Source organism: Orbicella franksi, chromosome 5 (genome assembly GCF_964199315.1).
Source record: "Orbicella franksi chromosome 5, jaOrbFran1.1, whole genome shotgun sequence".
Classification (NCBI taxonomy): Eukaryota; Metazoa; Cnidaria; class Anthozoa; order Scleractinia; family Merulinidae; genus Orbicella; species Orbicella franksi.
The window spans coordinates 28,866,217-28,884,589 of NC_138149.1; the positions used below are offsets into that span (position 1 = coordinate 28,866,217).

The following is an 18,373-nucleotide window of genomic DNA, read 5'->3' on the forward strand; positions in this document are numbered from 1 at the left end:
CCTTAGAGTTGGGACAACAATTATTTTCATTGTGTTCATTTCTCGTTTTTTTTTTTTCTTTTCTGCGATAGTTTACCGCCGGTTTTCCGCTCGGAAATCATCTGTTTAATGTCGCTTTTTCCTTTTTTACCTCAGTGAACTTTTACCTTCACCTTGCCGCTTTTACCTCGATCAATTTTACACAAAACGTTCGTGCCAAGAATTCTAATGCCCAGAGCCGACGGATTAAAGTTCCGCAATATTACTCAAAAGATGCGAATAGTCCTTGAAATTGATTGAATTAAAATTTTTGTGAACGGTGGTTAATTATAAGAGAGTTTTCAAAAACGTTCAAAAATAGTGCACATATTTTGGGAGAATTTGTGACGTTATCAACCTACATTTTTTGCTTTTTATAAAGATGGTTTTAATAAAAAGGTGCTCGCAACTTAAAGCAACTTTTTGGAAAATTTTAACGATAGAAGTGATAACTTACCATTTTTTGTTGACCTTTGGACCATGCGAGAACGGCTTTTTAATGAAATTAAGGGCATACGTCTATCCTCTCATTTATCTCTTTGAATGTCTTCCAAATCGCTCTAAATGTGTCAAGACCGACCACCCAAGGTGAACGGATTTAGCTGAAATTCTGTCTTCTTGCCATGTTTAAGGCCGTGTTCGGGATGACTTGTAGCAAATGTTATGTCGCAAAATCGCTAACTATTTCTTTTTCACGTGGAATTTTCATGAATGTGGTCAGTTTCGTTCAGAAATTGGCCGTCTAAACCGCAAAATGACATAGTCTTCATTCTGAGTCAAACCCTTTTCCGTCGTACTTTCCAGCCTTTTTACGATTAATGACGGAATAATTGTCCAAAAACAAAACATTTCCTTCTCAAAACAAAAGATTCCGAAATTTTGTAGGTGGAGCGCTGGGGGTTACAAATCAGGAAGGAAATAGGCCCTTCTCTTCCATGTCTTGGACGTAGTTTTGTTTTGAAATTTCAACTCGAGGAGTCCTGTTGCGGAAACTTCGATGTATACAGCATTACAAGTTTGATCTGTGGTCGAATTTCCGGAAGGGGCGGTTTTAGGAAATTGGTAAATCTATCCATTTAACTGTATCACTTGTAAACGGCGTGTACATGCATGCTATATAGCTTATTTAAGAACCTGAAACCCCCTCTGACTTGCCAAAGCCAGTGATACAACTGACACAGAAAACACTCAACGCCAGGCATTTGTAGGTAAGGCTGGAATTTTTTTTTTTTTTTTTTTTTAAAAAAAAAAAGAGCTTATTGCCAAATGTCTAGAGCACTAGATTGCAAAGTTGGAACACCCTTTCGTGACTAAGAAATTTTCTTGACAAGACTTTAGTTTTTAAGCCTACCTCGGCTGCGTAGTTGCTTACTTCCGTTTCTTCTTTCGAGTCGAAAATTGAAGCGTTCGTAAGTTGCTTTTGCAGTGTAATGTGTATTTAAAATCGTTTATTGGGTTGAACTTTTGACATGACACAGATTTAGGATTACACCGCACAAGTTTGATAACCGACGGAATGTTCCGTGCACAGGGTTGCCCCGTGCGAGCAAACAAAGTAGTTCGACGTGTTATTCTCTGTTGATGCAGTTTTCTTTTAGGGTCGTAACGGTGATGTTGCGCGCCTCTGGTTAGACAAAACAAAAAAGACAAACGCTTTGTTCATTTAGAGGTCTTCGCGCGCGTCCTGGAAGCGGGCAGAACTAGAAAATCGTTCAAACAGTAAAACAGGCAGAACTTAAGAACATTTAAGCGGTTAAACGTCAGATGGCTTTTGATGAGTGCATTTTTGGTAAGTTACTAGTTGGCTGGAAATAAGAGTAGACGGTGTAGCTGTCAGCGCGCACAGTTGTCGTATATGTTTCTACAATTAAACCGCAAAGTGTACGGAAGTTTATGCACGCGAGCAATGCTCCCAAGTTTATGTCTCCCAAGTCTGTCAATCCGCTAATGGACCTTTCCTCAACGTTTAGCTGTGAAACAAAGGCCAAATCGCTGAAGCTGAGGGGACCCTTTCTAAGTGTTAAATAAGGAAAGCAACCCAAGTCGACCATTAAAAGACTGATCATGTCTCAAGTCTCCTAAATTAGGAGGCACTCGTAGAACTGTTTGAGCTTTCTAACTAATTCTTCGGATATATTTTGTCTCTTGTGAAATACAGGCAAGGTTCATTCACTATTTATATCCTTTACTAAGCTGTGGTAGTTCCATAACCGCAATCAACACAACTTATGTCAGCCACAAAATTAAACGAAGGAAGAATTTTTCCGCATGATTGCTTTGCGTTGTTTCTCTATAATTATTTGTACATAATGTCTTATCTTTTGCTAAAATAATGCCATAAGTGCTTGCAATTACTGAATGATGGAGTTAGACGCAAAATTGTCAAAATGCTTGCAATCTTGTAATGAATAACTTCCTCGTCGGACATTTTAGTGCCTTCCATATTTCCGGCTGTTTTCAGATTGTGTAACTTGCGTGCATTCTGAAAGAAGACGACATTCTGAGAGCGGTAGACACTGTTATATTTACTTTAACACCTCAGCGATCTACTCAATGGTTGGGGCTCTTTCATTACTAAACAACTTTGGACAGCTAGCTGATCATACGATGGGGTTACCGAATACTATCAAAATGGCGAGAAAGATGTCACGGGCCCTTCGTCTGATTGGATGAGATTCGCAGCCCCTCTCTTATTGGCTGCATCGTGTTACACGATGTTTTCCCAGTCAATAAGCTAAGCGAAAGTAGTCTTGTCGAGAAAATGTTTTCCCCGTCAATCAGCGAAGTGAAATTGTTCTTTAAAAAGAAAATATTTTCCGCCCAGTTTACAGAACAAAAGCCTTTTTAGTTCTGTGAAGAAATCAGTTTTAAGCCAATCAGCTGCGGAACGTCATGTGATTTTCTTCTTTATAAATCGCCGGCTTTCTCTGGTTGTTCGAAAAGAAATTATAAGTTATGCTCCGTCGACGGAAATGTAAACTGAATGAAAGCACTTGGTTTGTTATCAAGTAGCGGACCGATAAGGTAAATATTCGTTGCTTTAAGAAATTGAAATAGGAAAAGTTTCGAGCACTATATGAGCACAGCATTCGAGTAAAGATAAGATGGTCTATGAGTTCGCTGCAACGGAAAGCTAAGACTCTGAAAGGAACAAAACAGCAGCCGAGTTTTTACCCACAGTAGAGGTTAGTTTGCTTAAGTTAATTATCGTGGTAAAGGTGGGATAAAATGAGAGCTAGTGAAGTTCAAATTCTCTGCCTCTCTCTCTCGTTTCGGAATGCCAACTTCTATCAACAGCTCTCTTGCGCTCTCTCTCGTTGAGTTCTATCTGCTGAAGTTTTCTTTGCGCCGACAACGGCTTTCTCTCATTTTAAAGGCGACGTACCGTGCCATCTTTCGCCGCTTTTCTCATCTTGTTTGACGTCCACGGAAGTGTCCGTAGGCCATGCTAGTTCTCGCGTACTCTCGCTGGGTGGCGCTTATCATTGTTCTCAAGAGAGGAAGAATTATTTTCGGCCGTCTCCCATCCCGAAACTACTCCACTTTCGCTCTCGTTTAATCCGACACTCAGTCTGGGAGGTTACGAAGTTTAATTACATTCCGACAAATTACCTTTTTCCATTGTTGCGGGTTCTTTGATTGGCTTAGAATCTCGAAAACCCGCGAGCAGATCGATATCTACGCGCTGTGAACACTGAAATGTACCATGCCGACACGCCAGTGTCCAAACGTTAGATATTTGCCAACATGGGCATCCTATTTTTCTTAGACAGTTGTAGAAATAATTCCTCATTATCATAACAGCAGAAAATTGCTAGCTCGGAGCATAATAACTTATCAAAATGCTATCATAGCCGGTGGGTAAACTATTCCAGACGCAGACTTAAAGTGATCCGACGTCAGATTTCGTCCACTTCGTCGTCTATATTCAAGATTCTGACGCAGATTCTAGGGAGGGGGCTACTTGAAATCCCGACGTAACATTGTTTCGTTAAAAGCAAACCATTGCATAAGGATTAATCTGGATAATCGCCGTGGGAGCAGTTCAAGTGCTTCAACTAATTGGCCCCACGAATCAATTTTCACTTAACAGAAGGACTGCACAGATTGCTGGGATCGGTTTGTATGTATATACTCCGGTGGCGTGAACACACCTGTGTTTTTGCCTGTTCCGTTTCAACTTGGTGTTTCTGTTGGAGGCCGTGAAGGAAGCGTTGTAAGTATTTCCTCCATGTTTCTGGTAGCAATTTCATCTTTGCCTGTGTCAGTATTTGGGCCTTTTTAACGTATTTTCTTGCACGTAGATTCACCTTTTTGCTCTACCAGACCTCACTTTTTGCCGGTCCCTTTATTGCGCGTCTCACGGAGAGAATATAGATCCGAAAAAACGCGCAACATTTCAATTATCAGTCATGAAACGAAAGGAATCTTGTTTTTGTTTGTTCGCCTCTATTTTTACTGATAGCAACGAAATGTGAATGACTTTTAGTTAAGATCCTAAAATGTGGCGATTGCGTCGACCGATAATTAGGTAAGAAATGACCCGATTTTACATGTTTACTTACACAATTGAGTCCACTTATTCGTCCGGCGGGTATGTTTTTCTATTTCCTCTTACTTGCAAATGTCCCACGCGTAGTTAGCTAATACTATGTTTAAAATTCTTCCTGCTTTTTTTTGTCATAAAAAAATGTCACTCTGGTAAACAAACAATTTCTTTTTGGCGATTTTTCCACCTATCTAATTCTCCCATGCGACTTAGAAGAAATTTAGAAGTGATTTACTCGCGAAAACGCAGGTCACAGTTTGAAGAGTTAAGGAAAAATGCAAAAACGAATTTGCGCAGTTGTTTTTATCAAAACTATTTCCTGTGCAAGCAAGCGTGAAACATTCTTATTTTTTTACTAGAACGTTCCTTCAAGTCAAAGGGTTTTTTTAAGACCTTTGCTATCTTTGATCAATATACATTCATTAAGTTCGATGTACTGAGGTCTTGATCGTATTATAAATTGGACCATAGGATGGCTTTTTTCACAGTGCTGATATCAAATCGCAAACCTGAAGATTGGAAATATGTGGATCCATATTTGTTCATTCCCTTTGTCCTGGCGAGCGAGCGCGCGCTGCTCTTGGGAGGGAAATTCGTCGCTTGTTTTTTTTGGCCCCAAGAAGGCATAAACCTGTACTGAGGTTTTGGAGTGTAATCCTTTGGAGTGTCTACCAATACAGTTAATACAATTAGATAACTTCCACCCGTTTTGCATGAGCATTCTTCTGCTCTGGGGCTAGAAAGTCTAATTCCGTATTAAATGGAGTAAAACCCAAGTTATGGACAAAGGATAGTTGCTAAAGAAAATGTTGGGTTGCGTCGGGCAAGTAAAGCACTAACGAAGCGCTGAACATCGAAGCGTCAGCCTCACTATCTGTCTATGGCGGTTCCTTTATCTTTACCAACTTCAAATTGATAAAAAGGCTGTGTTATAATCCAGGCTAGTCGAACGAAGGTAAAATAGACAAACATTGGCACAGCTATTTGTACAGATTTGCTCGGCTTTTCCACGCGGAAACCCAACATGGACATGACAAATTCATCATTTACTTTGCTGTAACTTCGAGACAATCAAGATAAGTGGTCAGAAGTGCCATGTTCGTGGTTTACCGTAGTCGTGTAACTACTTTTTAATGAGACAACAGGTTTTTGATACCCTTATTAGCTTTTGATAAATGGATCGCATGAAACCTGGTTTGTCGGATATAGAGAATCACTGTATCAAATCTTCCCGCTAAAGCAGTGAAGACTCCGAAGCAGACAGACATCTCGTAGATAGCGAACGTGACCTTAATTTTCTTCAAAAGGATGTGTGTTTGTGTGCTTTTTTCTTTCGGTTAGTTTGTTTTCCGGGGGGTTTATTGTCGAAAAGAATTTTGTGTTCGATTCTGTTGGCACTTACATTGTGAAGGAAGCGCCTTAAAAAACTTTAACAGTTGTTCAAAAGGATTGTACAAGACAGAACTGTCTAAACATAGCGAGCGACATTAAGCCGACTAGAACGAATTCTACAATTAGTTATTCGATGAACTCCCGAAGTCTCCGAACTAACGCGTTGACAGGCTTTGTAAAATCGAAACAAAATTATATTGAATGACTGAATACATTTATTGTTTCTTTAAGAGATAAAACTAAAAATAAGTCCATGTGTCAGGTTTAGATTCGAAAGGGCTCCAGATTATTGGCAGGGGATATTTCCGTCTAAGATTTGAGCGCTTATTTTCGGGAGGCTTTAATGTGCGCTCACATCAGAATTTCTTTGAGGGCTCCGTCCACAGTACGCCGGAGAAATTCGAAAACGGCGTTTTCACTCTGAAAAGGTATTAAATATTCTCCGTCCACACTACGCCGGAGGAATTTAAAAACGCGGCAATCATCGGTCACTTTGGATTTGTGTTTGCATGAGAAGAACTTTGACTGGGAAATCACATGATTATCGTAACGTCGCCGTTTTCGAAAAGCTTCGTTTTCAAAATGGTTTTTGTTCACGTGAAAACGCAAACCCGGCGTTTTCAAGTTCCCCCGGTTTGAAGAGCGTTTTCGAAAGCTCGGTTTTCGTGACGTATTAGTGCGGACGGTAGACCTAACCGTAGAAATAAAGCTGCGCTTTCAAATTTTGCCGGCGTAGTGTCGGACGGAGTCTGAAACAGTCAGAGAACTCGTATAGTGTAGTTGACTTTAGTTTTGTTCACTGAAAAGGATGTGGCTTTTTGAGGGGGTAGGCTTGTTTTCTGAGGGGCTTATTGTCGAAAAGAATTTTGCGTTCGATGATGTTCGCACTTATATTATTAACGGACTTGGCGTCTCAAAGAACTTTAGCCGTTGCTCAAAGAATTGCACAAGACAGAATTCTATAGGCATAGCAAAATGAAGCCGACAAGAGCAGATTCTACAATTAGTCAGTCGATGAACCTTACAGTCTCCGAAAAAACGGGTTGACAGGATTTGTAAAATCGAAAAAACCATTTAATAAATGACTGGATGCATTTATTGTTTCTTTAAGAGATAAATCTAAAATAAGTCCATGTGTCAGGTTTAGATTCGAAAGGTCTCCAGATTATTGGCAGGATATTTGCGTCTAAGATTTGAGGCCTTACTTTCGGGAGGCTTTATGCGTTCACACTACGCCAGAGAAATTTGAAAGCGCAGATTTATTTCTACGGTCAGGCCTACAGTCCACTAATCGGTCACGAAGACCGAGCTTTTGGTTAACGCTCTTTAAACCGGAGGAATTCGAAAACGCCTGCTTTACGTTTTGGTGTGGACGGAGAACATTTTGAAAAGGGAAAACGGCTGATAACCTATTGACGTCCATATGCTTCAAAAATATGAAACGTAAATATAAACAAAAGATTCTGGTAAGAACAATTTCTGTAAATGTTTTCCAGTGTTACGCAGCTTTCATGCGCTTTCTTTCCTCGTTGCGACCTGTGAGTTTTACAAAATGTTATAATTTTTAGAAAACCAGTGATGACCATAGGAAAATAAGCCTTGTTCCCCATTTTCTAAACCATGCATAGCTTTGTTTTCGCCTTTGTAAGAAACCTCCAACAGTTCTCCTTTGTGAACTTTGTTATGCAACAAAAAATTCGAAGCGGCTAAAACAACAACGATTTCAAATCAAAACTTTGCATGCAATTTAGGCGTGATTCTCACAAAACAAATTTCCAATTAAAACTTAAGAATGTCCGAACACACGGGATCCGAACAGGTTTCTTGTCTAAGTGACGGAATGTTCCTAAAATATTTATCAGTCGGTTCCGATATTTTTAAGACAATAAGTTCTATTGAAAAGTTGAATTGAAAAGTGCTTTTGAGTTATGTTCCGCTCGCTTAGAACAAAGGGCAATAGCGGCGAGCTATTTTGCGAAACAAACAATTGCGGACCGCCTAGCGTTTTGTGGCCTAAATTCACTCATTTTACTCTGTTAAGGGCCTTTTGGCTAATAAGCTTACGTAATGGCTTGTAGAATTGCTTTTGAAAGATTTTCGTTTGAGAAGTGCGCCCAATTTGTATAATTTTGGAGAACTTTTTTGTGTGCTGTCGTTTGTTTCAAACTCGATGAAATCTCTTTGTCATGCTACGACGACAGGCTTCTTTTTTGGTAAGGCAATGTTTAGGTCATTTTACTAAATCGGCAAGGTCTGTTCTATGGACAACTGTGGCGAGAGTGAAAACCCCACAACTCTGCCGAATTCACTCTTATACTGACATACATAATGCGACAAGCAAATGTGGCTTTATCGTTTGAGTGTGGAAGAAAAAAAAGCATCGGTGAATAAGAGGATTTAGTTCTTTATGTTCTGTTTCCTTGTGAAAACTGACTTTCCGACCTGCATTGTCTATATATCTGTTTAATCGGTGACGTCCCTTCTTTCAGTTCGTGCTGTCTTGTTGTAAAATATATTGCCTTGACATGCCTCCAACTGATGTCTCAATTTCCGCTCAACAATTATGGGACGTTTTGGTTACATGTAACATTTTCGTCCGAAGTCGTCCTTCATTGCGAAGTCCCCTGCCATTTAAAACCGCTATCCCCTGCCGGTTGGCAATTTGTCAGTCCTAAACAATCTGAGCAATGGAAATTCTGTCATGGAAAAGCCATAAGTTTTCAGGGACGCCGATAGAATAACAACAGAACTTGAAGTGGCTTACTTCCATTGAGAGCTTTACTAGTTGTAAATACGAAACACAGAAATAAGAAACATATTGTCGACATGGCAGAAACGCGCTCGTAACTCCCCACCCCGCCGAGTTTTTTCCTAGCGGGGCCCCTCTGTTGTCGCGATTCCGTATTACTGAAGTATTCTCTGAAGTGACAATCTTAATTGCTAGAACCATGTGAAACTGACGTAATAACGAAATGTCTATAAATCATGAAGGAATTTCACTGACATGCTGTTCCTGAAATAGAGAATTTTAAAAAAAAAAAAATTTCTCTACCGATTCTTAAGTGTGTGGTTTTCCGCATTATCACAACCTCTATGAATGTTAAAAGTATAGCAACTTCGTCGCGCATGAATTGCCAGGCAGAATGATGGAAGGAAGTGACCTATTTTAGAAAATGATTTTATAAGATGTACGTCACTCTTTGGCTCAACGCTGAAAAACGTGCGCTTACAAATATTCCATCTTGGATAAAAGAGAATCCGCAACAGGGTCGTCATCTGTAAAATAAATATAGCTACTTTGGCGTCCTTTGTTTGCCCTTTCGGCGACTTAAGAATGCAATATTATTAACAGCCAGGAGTATCATAGGCTCAATTAGCTAGATCATTTTTCGCGCGGCTCTTTCAGGTCTCTTTTAGAGAACGTTGCAAAAATGCCGCTCTTTCAGCAAACAATAACAAATAACACAGCATCACGCCTTCCGAATGAAAACTTTGCGGGAGAAGTGTCGATCAGGGATTCTTTTCGCAACACAAACACTCTAATCTGAAAACAGTTTGATGATGACCTTGTCAGGGAATTTTTTTATTGTTCCTTAAGTCTTCCTTTGCGGAAAATTCCTCGTAAACCACCGATTTGATATGCAGTTCAGGCGTACCGCAAACTGCGTTTCTTTTCAACACCAGTTATTGCGAATTTTTGGCGCAGTGGGCGTGATTTAGCCGAAGGTTGGATTTCCGGGGCAGAGTTTGCATCAATTGCTGAGCGAGTGGGAATCTTTTCTATTCTCTTTCCTCTTGAAACTTTGTGCACCCGCGACCAGAAATTCGTTCAAATAGTCGGCTTTCTTTCTTTCTTTCTTTCTTTCTTTCTTTAGTCGCCAAATGTATGCGTGTCACTTAATTCTACTTCATTATTTGAATCTAGTTTGTGGAGATTTCAGAAAAAAAGAAAAACGATTAGCAGTTACTCCGACCCAAGTTGACCGCGTATTACCAAAATAATTAACACCGTGTTAGAAGAAGCCGCGAACCAATCATCAATTGTGTTACTTAATTTTGTAAAAGGAAAGATTTTAAGTACCCTGTGCGCTCTGGAATACACTCAGTGGAAACCAGCAATCAATTAATACAGAGTCCAGCGACCTTAGAGACAGAAAAGTAGCGGTTTCGTTAAGCGCACAGTAGGAATTCGGGATTGTTTATTGTTATTGCTGAGTATAAAAACTGACTGATTGACCGCTTTTATCAAAACAGTGTTACCTCTGGAAGCGAACGGAACTTGATAAAATCGCCGAGTGAAATGGCGTCTGTGGTGGTGAAACTCTTCTACGTTCTTAGCGCCTTCAGCATCCAAGGCAACTTTGCGCAGGTGGGAAATGGTTCGTCAGAAGCTTGGCAAAAGCGCGTCAGCACAACAGTAGCCTTACTGCAAAACAACCCATGCAGGGCGCTCTCTAAAGGATCTCAATGCGATTCCTCCACTTTCGCCAATCTGGATACGCGGACCGTGCGGTTGTACACGGCACAAGGCCAAAAAAAGTCAAAGCTGAGAGTCGTGCTAACGGAGGGAAAACGCCGGCGCCTGACAAAGCACTCCCACCGTAACGACACATACGATGCCGTCTTCGTCCTAGATCCCTATCCCGACGCAAACTTCGGCCATATTGTGTTCATATTTCTCGTGGATTTCGACGTGAACCAGACCGTGTGTAACAGGAGATTGAATGGAATTCATGTCTTCACTGGTAAGTGGTTTCTAACCGTTGAATAGTTACACTGTCAGGTTAATCGCGAGTGTACGTGACATCGCGCGCGACACGGGTTTCTCTAAGGGGTTTTGCGTCGTTGAAAAATTGTCATTTTCTGGGTTCGTATCGTGCCAATTTTGCGGGCTTCGATAGCAAGATTTAAATTTAGAGCCTTACGATGATCACTGCGGTTTAACAGCGCATTAATAACGGGCTGTTATGACTGACGGACATGGATATTGTACCAGCCGCCAAAATGTGTTTTATGTTGAAAGTTATAGTAATATCTTGTCACAGTCCAGACTAAACATTGATTAGCCTAAAAACGGACTTAACAAACACGCAGTCCAATATTGCATCGTTATATCGGGCTCCCTACGTGGGAAAAATAACTTCTTTTCGTGAAATTAATATAACAGTGAGTTTTTCATGGTTTCATCTTTTTTTAGGACGTGACGAATGTATTCGGAGGGCAGAGAAGAGGCATTGTAGAAACTTGCTCCATATGCGAGTCAAATGCGAAATCAACTTCATTCCCCTTGTTTATTCGAAAGAAGATGACACTCGAACACAGCTTCTTGAATGCCAGCATAGCCTTAAGATGACGTCCTTTGCAAGCTGTGGCGTAAAAGAGCACTTCCCTCTACCTTGCAGCGACAACTCCGCGCACTGCTTGCTCGGGAATGACGGAGCTCGCCCCGAACCTCCAAACCGCTGTACCTACGACATGTGCGATTATGGAGTCTTGATCTCAGGCGGTTGGGATCCATTCACAAGTCGGCCGCGCTACCGAAATAACCTGCGCAATGTTTGGAAATTGCTGCATTCAGTTATGCGGTACAAGAAGGAGAATATCATCACGTTCTTTGGGCAGGGCCAAAAGGATGAACGTGAGTATACAGAGAAGACTTGTTCGTTTTATTTTGCGCGCAAGTGGATTATTCGAGCGGCGTGCCCCTCGCCATGGGAAAGCTACTAATTTATTTTGCAGTCGGCAAAAATGTTTTTTCAAAGCCATTTAATGAACGTAGCTTGAATCGCTTTATTATCGCAGATCATTCTTTTTGGCCATTCTTAATGAGATTTGCGGCTCAACTGGGTCAGTTCTCAGTCGCTCTATCATGCTAGCGTCGCATGGTTCTCGGGCTATTAATCCTTGAGTAAACTGTTTGATCAGCCAGCCAAAGATTGGTCAGAGGGCTTTTCCATCCTCACTTGTGAAGCAAATCTATCCATTTCGCCGTCTGTTCGCTGGTGATCTGTTTTGCCGACTGTGTTTCGGCACAGCAGGTCGCTGTTTTAAGCGGCTCGGTTTAAACCCTTTAATGTGTTAAATTATAAATAGACGAAGCAGAGCGCGTGGTAATTAAGTTTGAAACCGATACCTTTCAAGATCGAATATTCATTTCTCAACGAGCGGTTTCTTCGCATTATAACCAGACGAACACAAAAACAATTTCGGTTATTAGAATATGAAAACACTTGGTTTAAGTGGCTTTTAATTGACCCAGAAAAACACTTGACGAGCTTCGCGTTTTTCATCTTTACCGCTCTCTGCTTGTCGATGAATTGCGAGCTTTTTCGCAGTTTCGCTTCTCTAGTACGGCTGTTTAAAACGTTTCTGTCGTACCGGCGAAAAACTTGCGAAACTAAATAACTTCACACATCCTTACAATCAATTCATTAAGCCTTAAACTGGTCCCATTGTGTCAATTGATCAATCTTCCTTAGGCCTTGGCTTCTCGACCTCAGACAACTCTATATTTTCGGAAGAACGGCGTTATCCGAGAACTAAATCTTCGACAAGGTCTAATAACCGATGTGATATTCGTTCGACGAGGAAGACAAAAGACTGAAAAGACCGTAAAAGGTTTCATTTTTGTTCTTGTAAACCGTGGTTTAAAACAAAACATGAGGCAACGGGTGGTGTTTTTAATAAAGTCCCGAAAACAATACAGTGGTATTACCTGCTCATGAAAAATACGATGTCGTAATGAAAAACAGAAATTAAAAACTCTAACTTCTGGTGTGTTGCGCAGGGGCGAGATCAAGCCTTTCTCTTTTTGAGGCAAAATCAAAAATCATGTGGTGCATGGTAATAATAAAATTTTCTTTGCGCTTTGCCGCCATACAAATGAAGCCGCGCATTTTGCAACCATCTGTTAAAGTTGCTTTCCATATGGGACGATGCGCTTACAGAATCCTTTAAATTTGTGGAGCATGCTTTGGAAGTTTCTGGACAATTCCGTTTTACGGAGTTTCCAATTTACTTCGAGGAATAATGTCACGCGGATTGGCCGGTTTATGTAAGGTGTTCTAGGTCGCCTGCTTTCGTTTTGGGCGCAAAAAAAACTGTGATTGTTTGACATTGGCCAACAAAGAAGGTTTTATGTTATTTTAAGCTTTCTCTCTGACCCCAAAAATAAACAAATTCAACTTAAATACCGCAACATTAATCCCAGGCTCACGTCCTAACCACTTTTTTTTTAATTTCGGCGAGATCTTGTCATCAGAGAAAATGGCGTGTGATTCGTCAAGCCGAAAGACTGATTATTCGTTAATGAGTATTTCACGTACGCCCGGGTTGCAGATTCGCCTCACGTATTTGGCGAAAGCATTAATTATCTCCACTGATTAGAATTCAAGTTACTTCTGCTCTCGGGTCGCATACTTTTTCCACTGAGTTTTAATTAAATAAATTTAAGCGTGTGTGTCACCGCCGATCTCTGCGAGCACGTACCGATGATAACGTTTATTGAAAAGTTTGACTTTGATTACAGCCGGCCATTGCCGATTTGGTGACAACCGTTTTCTTCAACTGTTTACACACCAGCTTTTAAATTTCAGCTTAGCAAATTCCAGCACGCTGCGTCATACAGTTCCTCTGTAGTGCATTTGCATGAGGCCTTTGATCAAAGCTTTCATTAAGTACATTTATAGCCATCTTTGTGGCTTTTTTTACCCTCCACATATATCTTCCATTTGAAATACAACTATGAAAGATATCAAAAGCGACCAAATTGGGAGAGAGGGTTACAGTGCATTTAAAATCGTAACTCTGTAAGATTTCTTCTCTGAAATTTCCATTAACCTATTTCCCCGATGTAAAAAGCCGGATCATTTTTCGTGGTCGGGAAACGTTATTTTTATCGATTTCCTGGCAGAAATCAAGCTCCCGCAAAATCTTTTACCAAATAATTTATATGCTGTCGTTGATTCCAATCAACAAAATTTGTTCTTAATTGAATTAACTCTGGAATAATAGTTTCTTTAGGGAGGTATAACAATGCCTAAAAGGTAAAATTAAAGATTGAGATTGAGAAAAGCTGAGACGGCCTTGAAAATTTTGAGCTAAATCCTAAAAATTTTCCCCTCTAGAATCGGTGAGATCTTTTCAGTTCCAGAGGTATCTTCTGCCAAAAATTGGCTGGTTTATAGCTCTCTTTCTCTTTATTTGGCTTGAAATGTCTTTTATGAATGAAAAATATAGATTCCAGTTTCTGAACTACATTTTTCTGTTATTAGTTGCCCTTCATCAAAGAGACAAGTCTTACGCAGTGAACAGCGCTATAACGGCCAAAGAATACATCAAGAAGTTATGTGGATCGTCGCTGTGTGTCGATACGGCCACGCTTTACTTGACCGGTCCCTCCAAGAGTGATGGCTCTCTCCTGTTTTGGGACAACGGCAATGGGCTCACAGACGACTCTGAACTTTACTCCCCTAGGGAGCTCTTAGAGGACGTGAAAAACTGCTCGGCTAAGCGTCTGTTTATCGTCGCCGACTACAGTTATTCTGGTGCTATGATCAACAAAATTAAGAGCAGAATGGAACGGCATCCCGCACTTTACCGGAATCTCGTGGCCATTTCGTCGACCTCGTGGAACCAATCTTCTTGGCGGAGCGACTTCACAGAGGCTTTCGTCAAGCACAGTAAAGAAGGAATGACTACAAAATGTGTGACAGACGTTGTCGAGGTAATGACTTTAGCCTTGATCGTTAAATTTGCTTTTAGGGATGCGTTTTACGGCGAGTGTGTAAAATACACGAGATTCGCGCGAGGACACTCATAAGTTCCTCACAGCTCGAATGGCACGTTCCGCCCGCACGTTCCACGCATTGTCGTGCTTTTCCTGTTGGCTTCGCCGGACCGGATCAAAATAACGGAACAACGGTCATATTCTCGATGTAGAGTTCTTTGCGGTTCCCTTTTCAAACCTCGTACATATATATTGATTGCAAGAGGGAAGAATTAGTGAAAATTAGTACAAACTGAAATTACTCTAATTTTTGTATGGTTTTTTATTATTATTATTCTTTCATTATTTTTTTAAAGACCAACAGAAATTATCCTTCTCTGCGCACTAACATCTGGTTGGACAGAGGCAGTTTTAAGTAAAATGTCTGTCGAATGAAGTTTAATATCAGTTTTTTTGTTGTTGTTGTTAACAGGAGATTAAGAAACGGTTCCAAGCCTCTGGCTCTCAATCTACTCCTCACTTTGAGACTGGGGTCAATTTCAACGCAACTTACACGACGCTGAATGGCAGAAGCTGCAATGAGACATGGCCCGAAGCTAAGGCCGCAAGTGCTTGCAGTTTATTAACACGAGTCCAGTGGGATCCAAGAAATCTCGATCGAAACTGAGCGTGATTGCTTCAAATAGCTGTAAATACGGTATCAGGTGTCCAAGCTGAAATCAAATAGAGTAGAAACCACAGGACTTAGATCGGACATTTTTGTTTTACATATTTATTACTTATTTTTGAACAAACAATTGACTTTAAAATTTCTCGCTGGAGTACGTTTAGAGGGTAATTTGCATTAAATGCGTCACTCGTACGTTGAACTTAGAGCAGATATGATTTTTGTTTTCCTTGTTGAAAATATTTTGCCTCGGCGGGCTGATATCGAGAATGGAGTCCTGAATTGATCAAGCGAAATAGCGCATTATTTTTAGTGTCTCGTTCAGTAACACTATAATTTTTAATGTATAAAGTAGAAAGAGTTTACGTTTTAAATGATTTATTACGGAAAAGTAGAGCAGAGACATTTAGCAACGTTAAATCTTGAACACAAGGAAAGTTTGTAGGTAGTAAAGTTAAGTATATATTTAGACAAAGAGCTAAATTTCAGCTAACCCGGGTAGAAGTTTTATCAGTCAAAAACGAACCTTTTGTAAAATGCCACGACTTTGTTAACTTGCAAGCGGAAAGGCCTTCCAGTAGCCAAGAAAATGAGCTGCCAATGCGGAAAGATTCAACTTGTAAGCTTACGGACAGTTCAGTCAGAGGTTAGTAATTCCATGGTATGGAATGGCGCTTTTCTGGCTCGCGTGGAATGCTGTTCAATGTACCTTTGGAATAGCGCCGATATTCGTTTTGAAATCTGCAGTGATTTATATATTGAGCTTTTTGGAGCATGAAGAGATAAATATTTGGGTGATTAGTTGTAGGAATGAAAAAGGCGGGGTATTTGGAGAGGGTGTTTTATTTTTTTTTATTTTTTTTATTTTTGTCGCTGTTTAAATGTAACGAGGCTTTTTATGGCCGAAAAAAAAATATTGCTCAGCTATTCAAAACGCGCAATTTGTCACATAATTGAAAACAAGTGAAGCAATACTGGAGAAGTGCTGTATATGTAAGATACCGGTTGAATAGGTTAAACAGGGTAGTGGATATCACAGATACCGCGTTTTTTCGGTCGTGAGATAGGTCACTTGCTACCAGACGAGTTCAACTGTAGTGTACTTTAAACCACTTGTGCGCCAGACAACCAAGAAAAAGAATAGCTTTGAACGTCTCAACTGGCGCCAAATATTGATAACCTAAGGAACCGTGTAAATATCAGGAATTATTTTTTGTCGTCGGGCTCCATTATTCAGAGCCGCTTAGATATTTCCCCAAAACGGCGGTCGCCTTTATCGGTTTGGGCGTGTTTGCCGGTGGTATTGAAATACAATCTGTCCGACGGCCATTATACACGAAAATGGCGCATAATTTTCGTGTTACTTATCGTAAACAAATTGCCACACCCGTGTAGTTTCAGAACCTCTTTTGGTACAAATCCTCGCCTCGATCTCTGAGCTTTATAAGCCTATGTTTTAGATATTACTGCTGTACCAGAGAATGATCTAGAACAAAATATCTGTCTTCCATTTGGAGATACTTGGTAATACGTCTTTTTTTTTTTGAAACGACACAATCGATGCTACTAGTAAAGTAAGTGAAGTTCACATAAAGAACACTACGAAGAGTCGCCAACTGACAAAGCGAGAACTGAACGTAAGAAGAGAAAATGGCGTCGCGAGTTTCCTTCCTTCGATCTCTCGTTTTCTTTTCGCCTCTCGCTTGATATTCCATGTTGGGTTCGTGCTACTGTTCGAAGTGTATATATCTCGGAGCGATAAAATAAAATGTAAGCCAGTGTAAACAGTGTAAATATATTAAATAATAAATGTTTAGTTTGATTTATTGTCATGTCATATTTCTTTTATTTTTAATGCACCGCACCCTTACAAAACAGCTTAGTGCTGCTTTGAGAAACTAGGTAGTTTTGATGACTTTTGATCTTGAAGTTTGCAGGCCTGTAAAGAAAGGTATGAAGCTATCTATCTGTTTTAATTCTGAGCTTTAAAAGAAAAGACCTCAACACTGAAAAGATTCGTCTGTTCCAATCTTTCAACGAGCATGGATAGTTTCCAAACATTACTACAGAATATTTTTCGAACAAAGTGGCTCAACTTGCTTGTGAATAGGTTGTATGAGACTGTATGAAGCACAAATACTTCAAATAGCGCGGTTTAGCCCCATATACTCCCCGTAGTAGTCGTTGTACAAGTCCCACTCTTTCGCGCGTCCATCGCGCGCGCTTTCGTACAAGACCAGAAACCTTCGCGTACTTGGCATGTGTTCCAAATCGGTGACGGCAGAAAACTTGCTTAGATCACTAAACGTCTGATACCTGTACAATAGAAGGGATGAATATTTTACTTTATTTGACGGAGCTCAGGCTGAAATCCAACTTGGATAAGAATTGGATGGGTTGGGAAAACTGTAGTGCGGAAATCTTAAAAAATTACTGTCTCGCCCCACGGGTTTCCTCCAGTGTCGAAAATTAAACCTGTTATTAGCCAATTTTCCGGACCCACCGGGAGAGGGTTTAGATGACAAAAAGCCAAATTTGGGACAAGTTACAATGAGCCCAAAATTTAACCCGAAAACTTCCCCAACATGCTCACTGAAAACTGACAAACTTCCAACATTGTATCTGATAAAATGAATTCCTAACAAATTTGATTTACAATTTGTCTCATTCTGTTGACAGTTTGGCTGCATGTGCGAAACGATGAAGTATCTTACTCTGATGAAGTTCAGTTTGCGGCTTGGCAGATCAAAATCCTTCGATCTCTGTGTTTATCAACCAAATAATCGTTCTTATTTTTAGACTATCAAACTGAAAGGTGGAGTTGATCGTACCCATATAGAGTAGGGAATATTTCTTTAGTTATGCAAAGAGAAATGCTGTGGAAAATGATCACCTCAGCTTTGTTTTCAATTTGAGCAGTCGCGATGAATTGAACCATAAACATTCTACCTCGTCTTCGACGAGGACTATACTGAATTATGGAATATTTTCATTACAATGTCTGAGCGAATATTGCTCC

The 18,373-nt window shown here is 40.3% G+C and overlaps 1 protein-coding gene across 3 annotated transcripts; it reads left to right on the forward strand.

The window, feature by feature from the left end:
* Positions 1-589: 589 nt before the first annotated feature.
* On the forward strand, positions 590-17,139 carry LOC145487980 (uncharacterized). 3 transcript variants are annotated; one of them, XM_081466745.1, is made up of 5 exons: positions 590-1,226; positions 10,214-10,704; positions 11,157-11,597; positions 14,233-14,684; positions 15,160-17,139. In XM_081466745.1, exons 2-5 carry the CDS (start codon positions 10,260-10,262, stop codon positions 15,352-15,354), a joined length of 1,533 nt encoding a protein of 510 aa, XP_081322871.1. In that variant the 5' UTR covers positions 590-1,226; positions 10,214-10,259; the 3' UTR covers positions 15,355-17,139. The 3 variants fall into 3 exon arrangements, with proteins under 3 accessions (XP_081322871.1, XP_081322869.1, XP_081322870.1); XM_081466743.1 differs by lacking the exon at positions 590-1,226 and adding an exon at positions 2,184-4,234; XM_081466744.1 differs by lacking the exon at positions 590-1,226 and having other exon boundaries at positions 9,230-10,704.
* The last annotated feature ends 1,234 nt before the right edge of the window (positions 17,140-18,373 follow it).

What these genes read in the sequence shown, in the direction of transcription:
- LOC145487980 (XM_081466745.1), top strand. Translation starts at nt 10,260, where the DNA reads ATGGCGTCTGTGGTGGTGAAACTCTTCTACGTTCTTAGCGCCTTCAGC. An exon ending in TGGAATTCATGTCTTCACTG is followed by an intron (nt 10,705 to 11,156) that starts GTAAGTGGTTTC and finishes ATCTTTTTTTAG; the next exon opens with GACGTGACGAATGTATTCGG. An exon ending in GTGTGACAGACGTTGTCGAG is followed by an intron (nt 14,685 to 15,159) that starts GTAATGACTTTA and finishes TGTTGTTAACAG; the next exon opens with GAGATTAAGAAACGGTTCCA.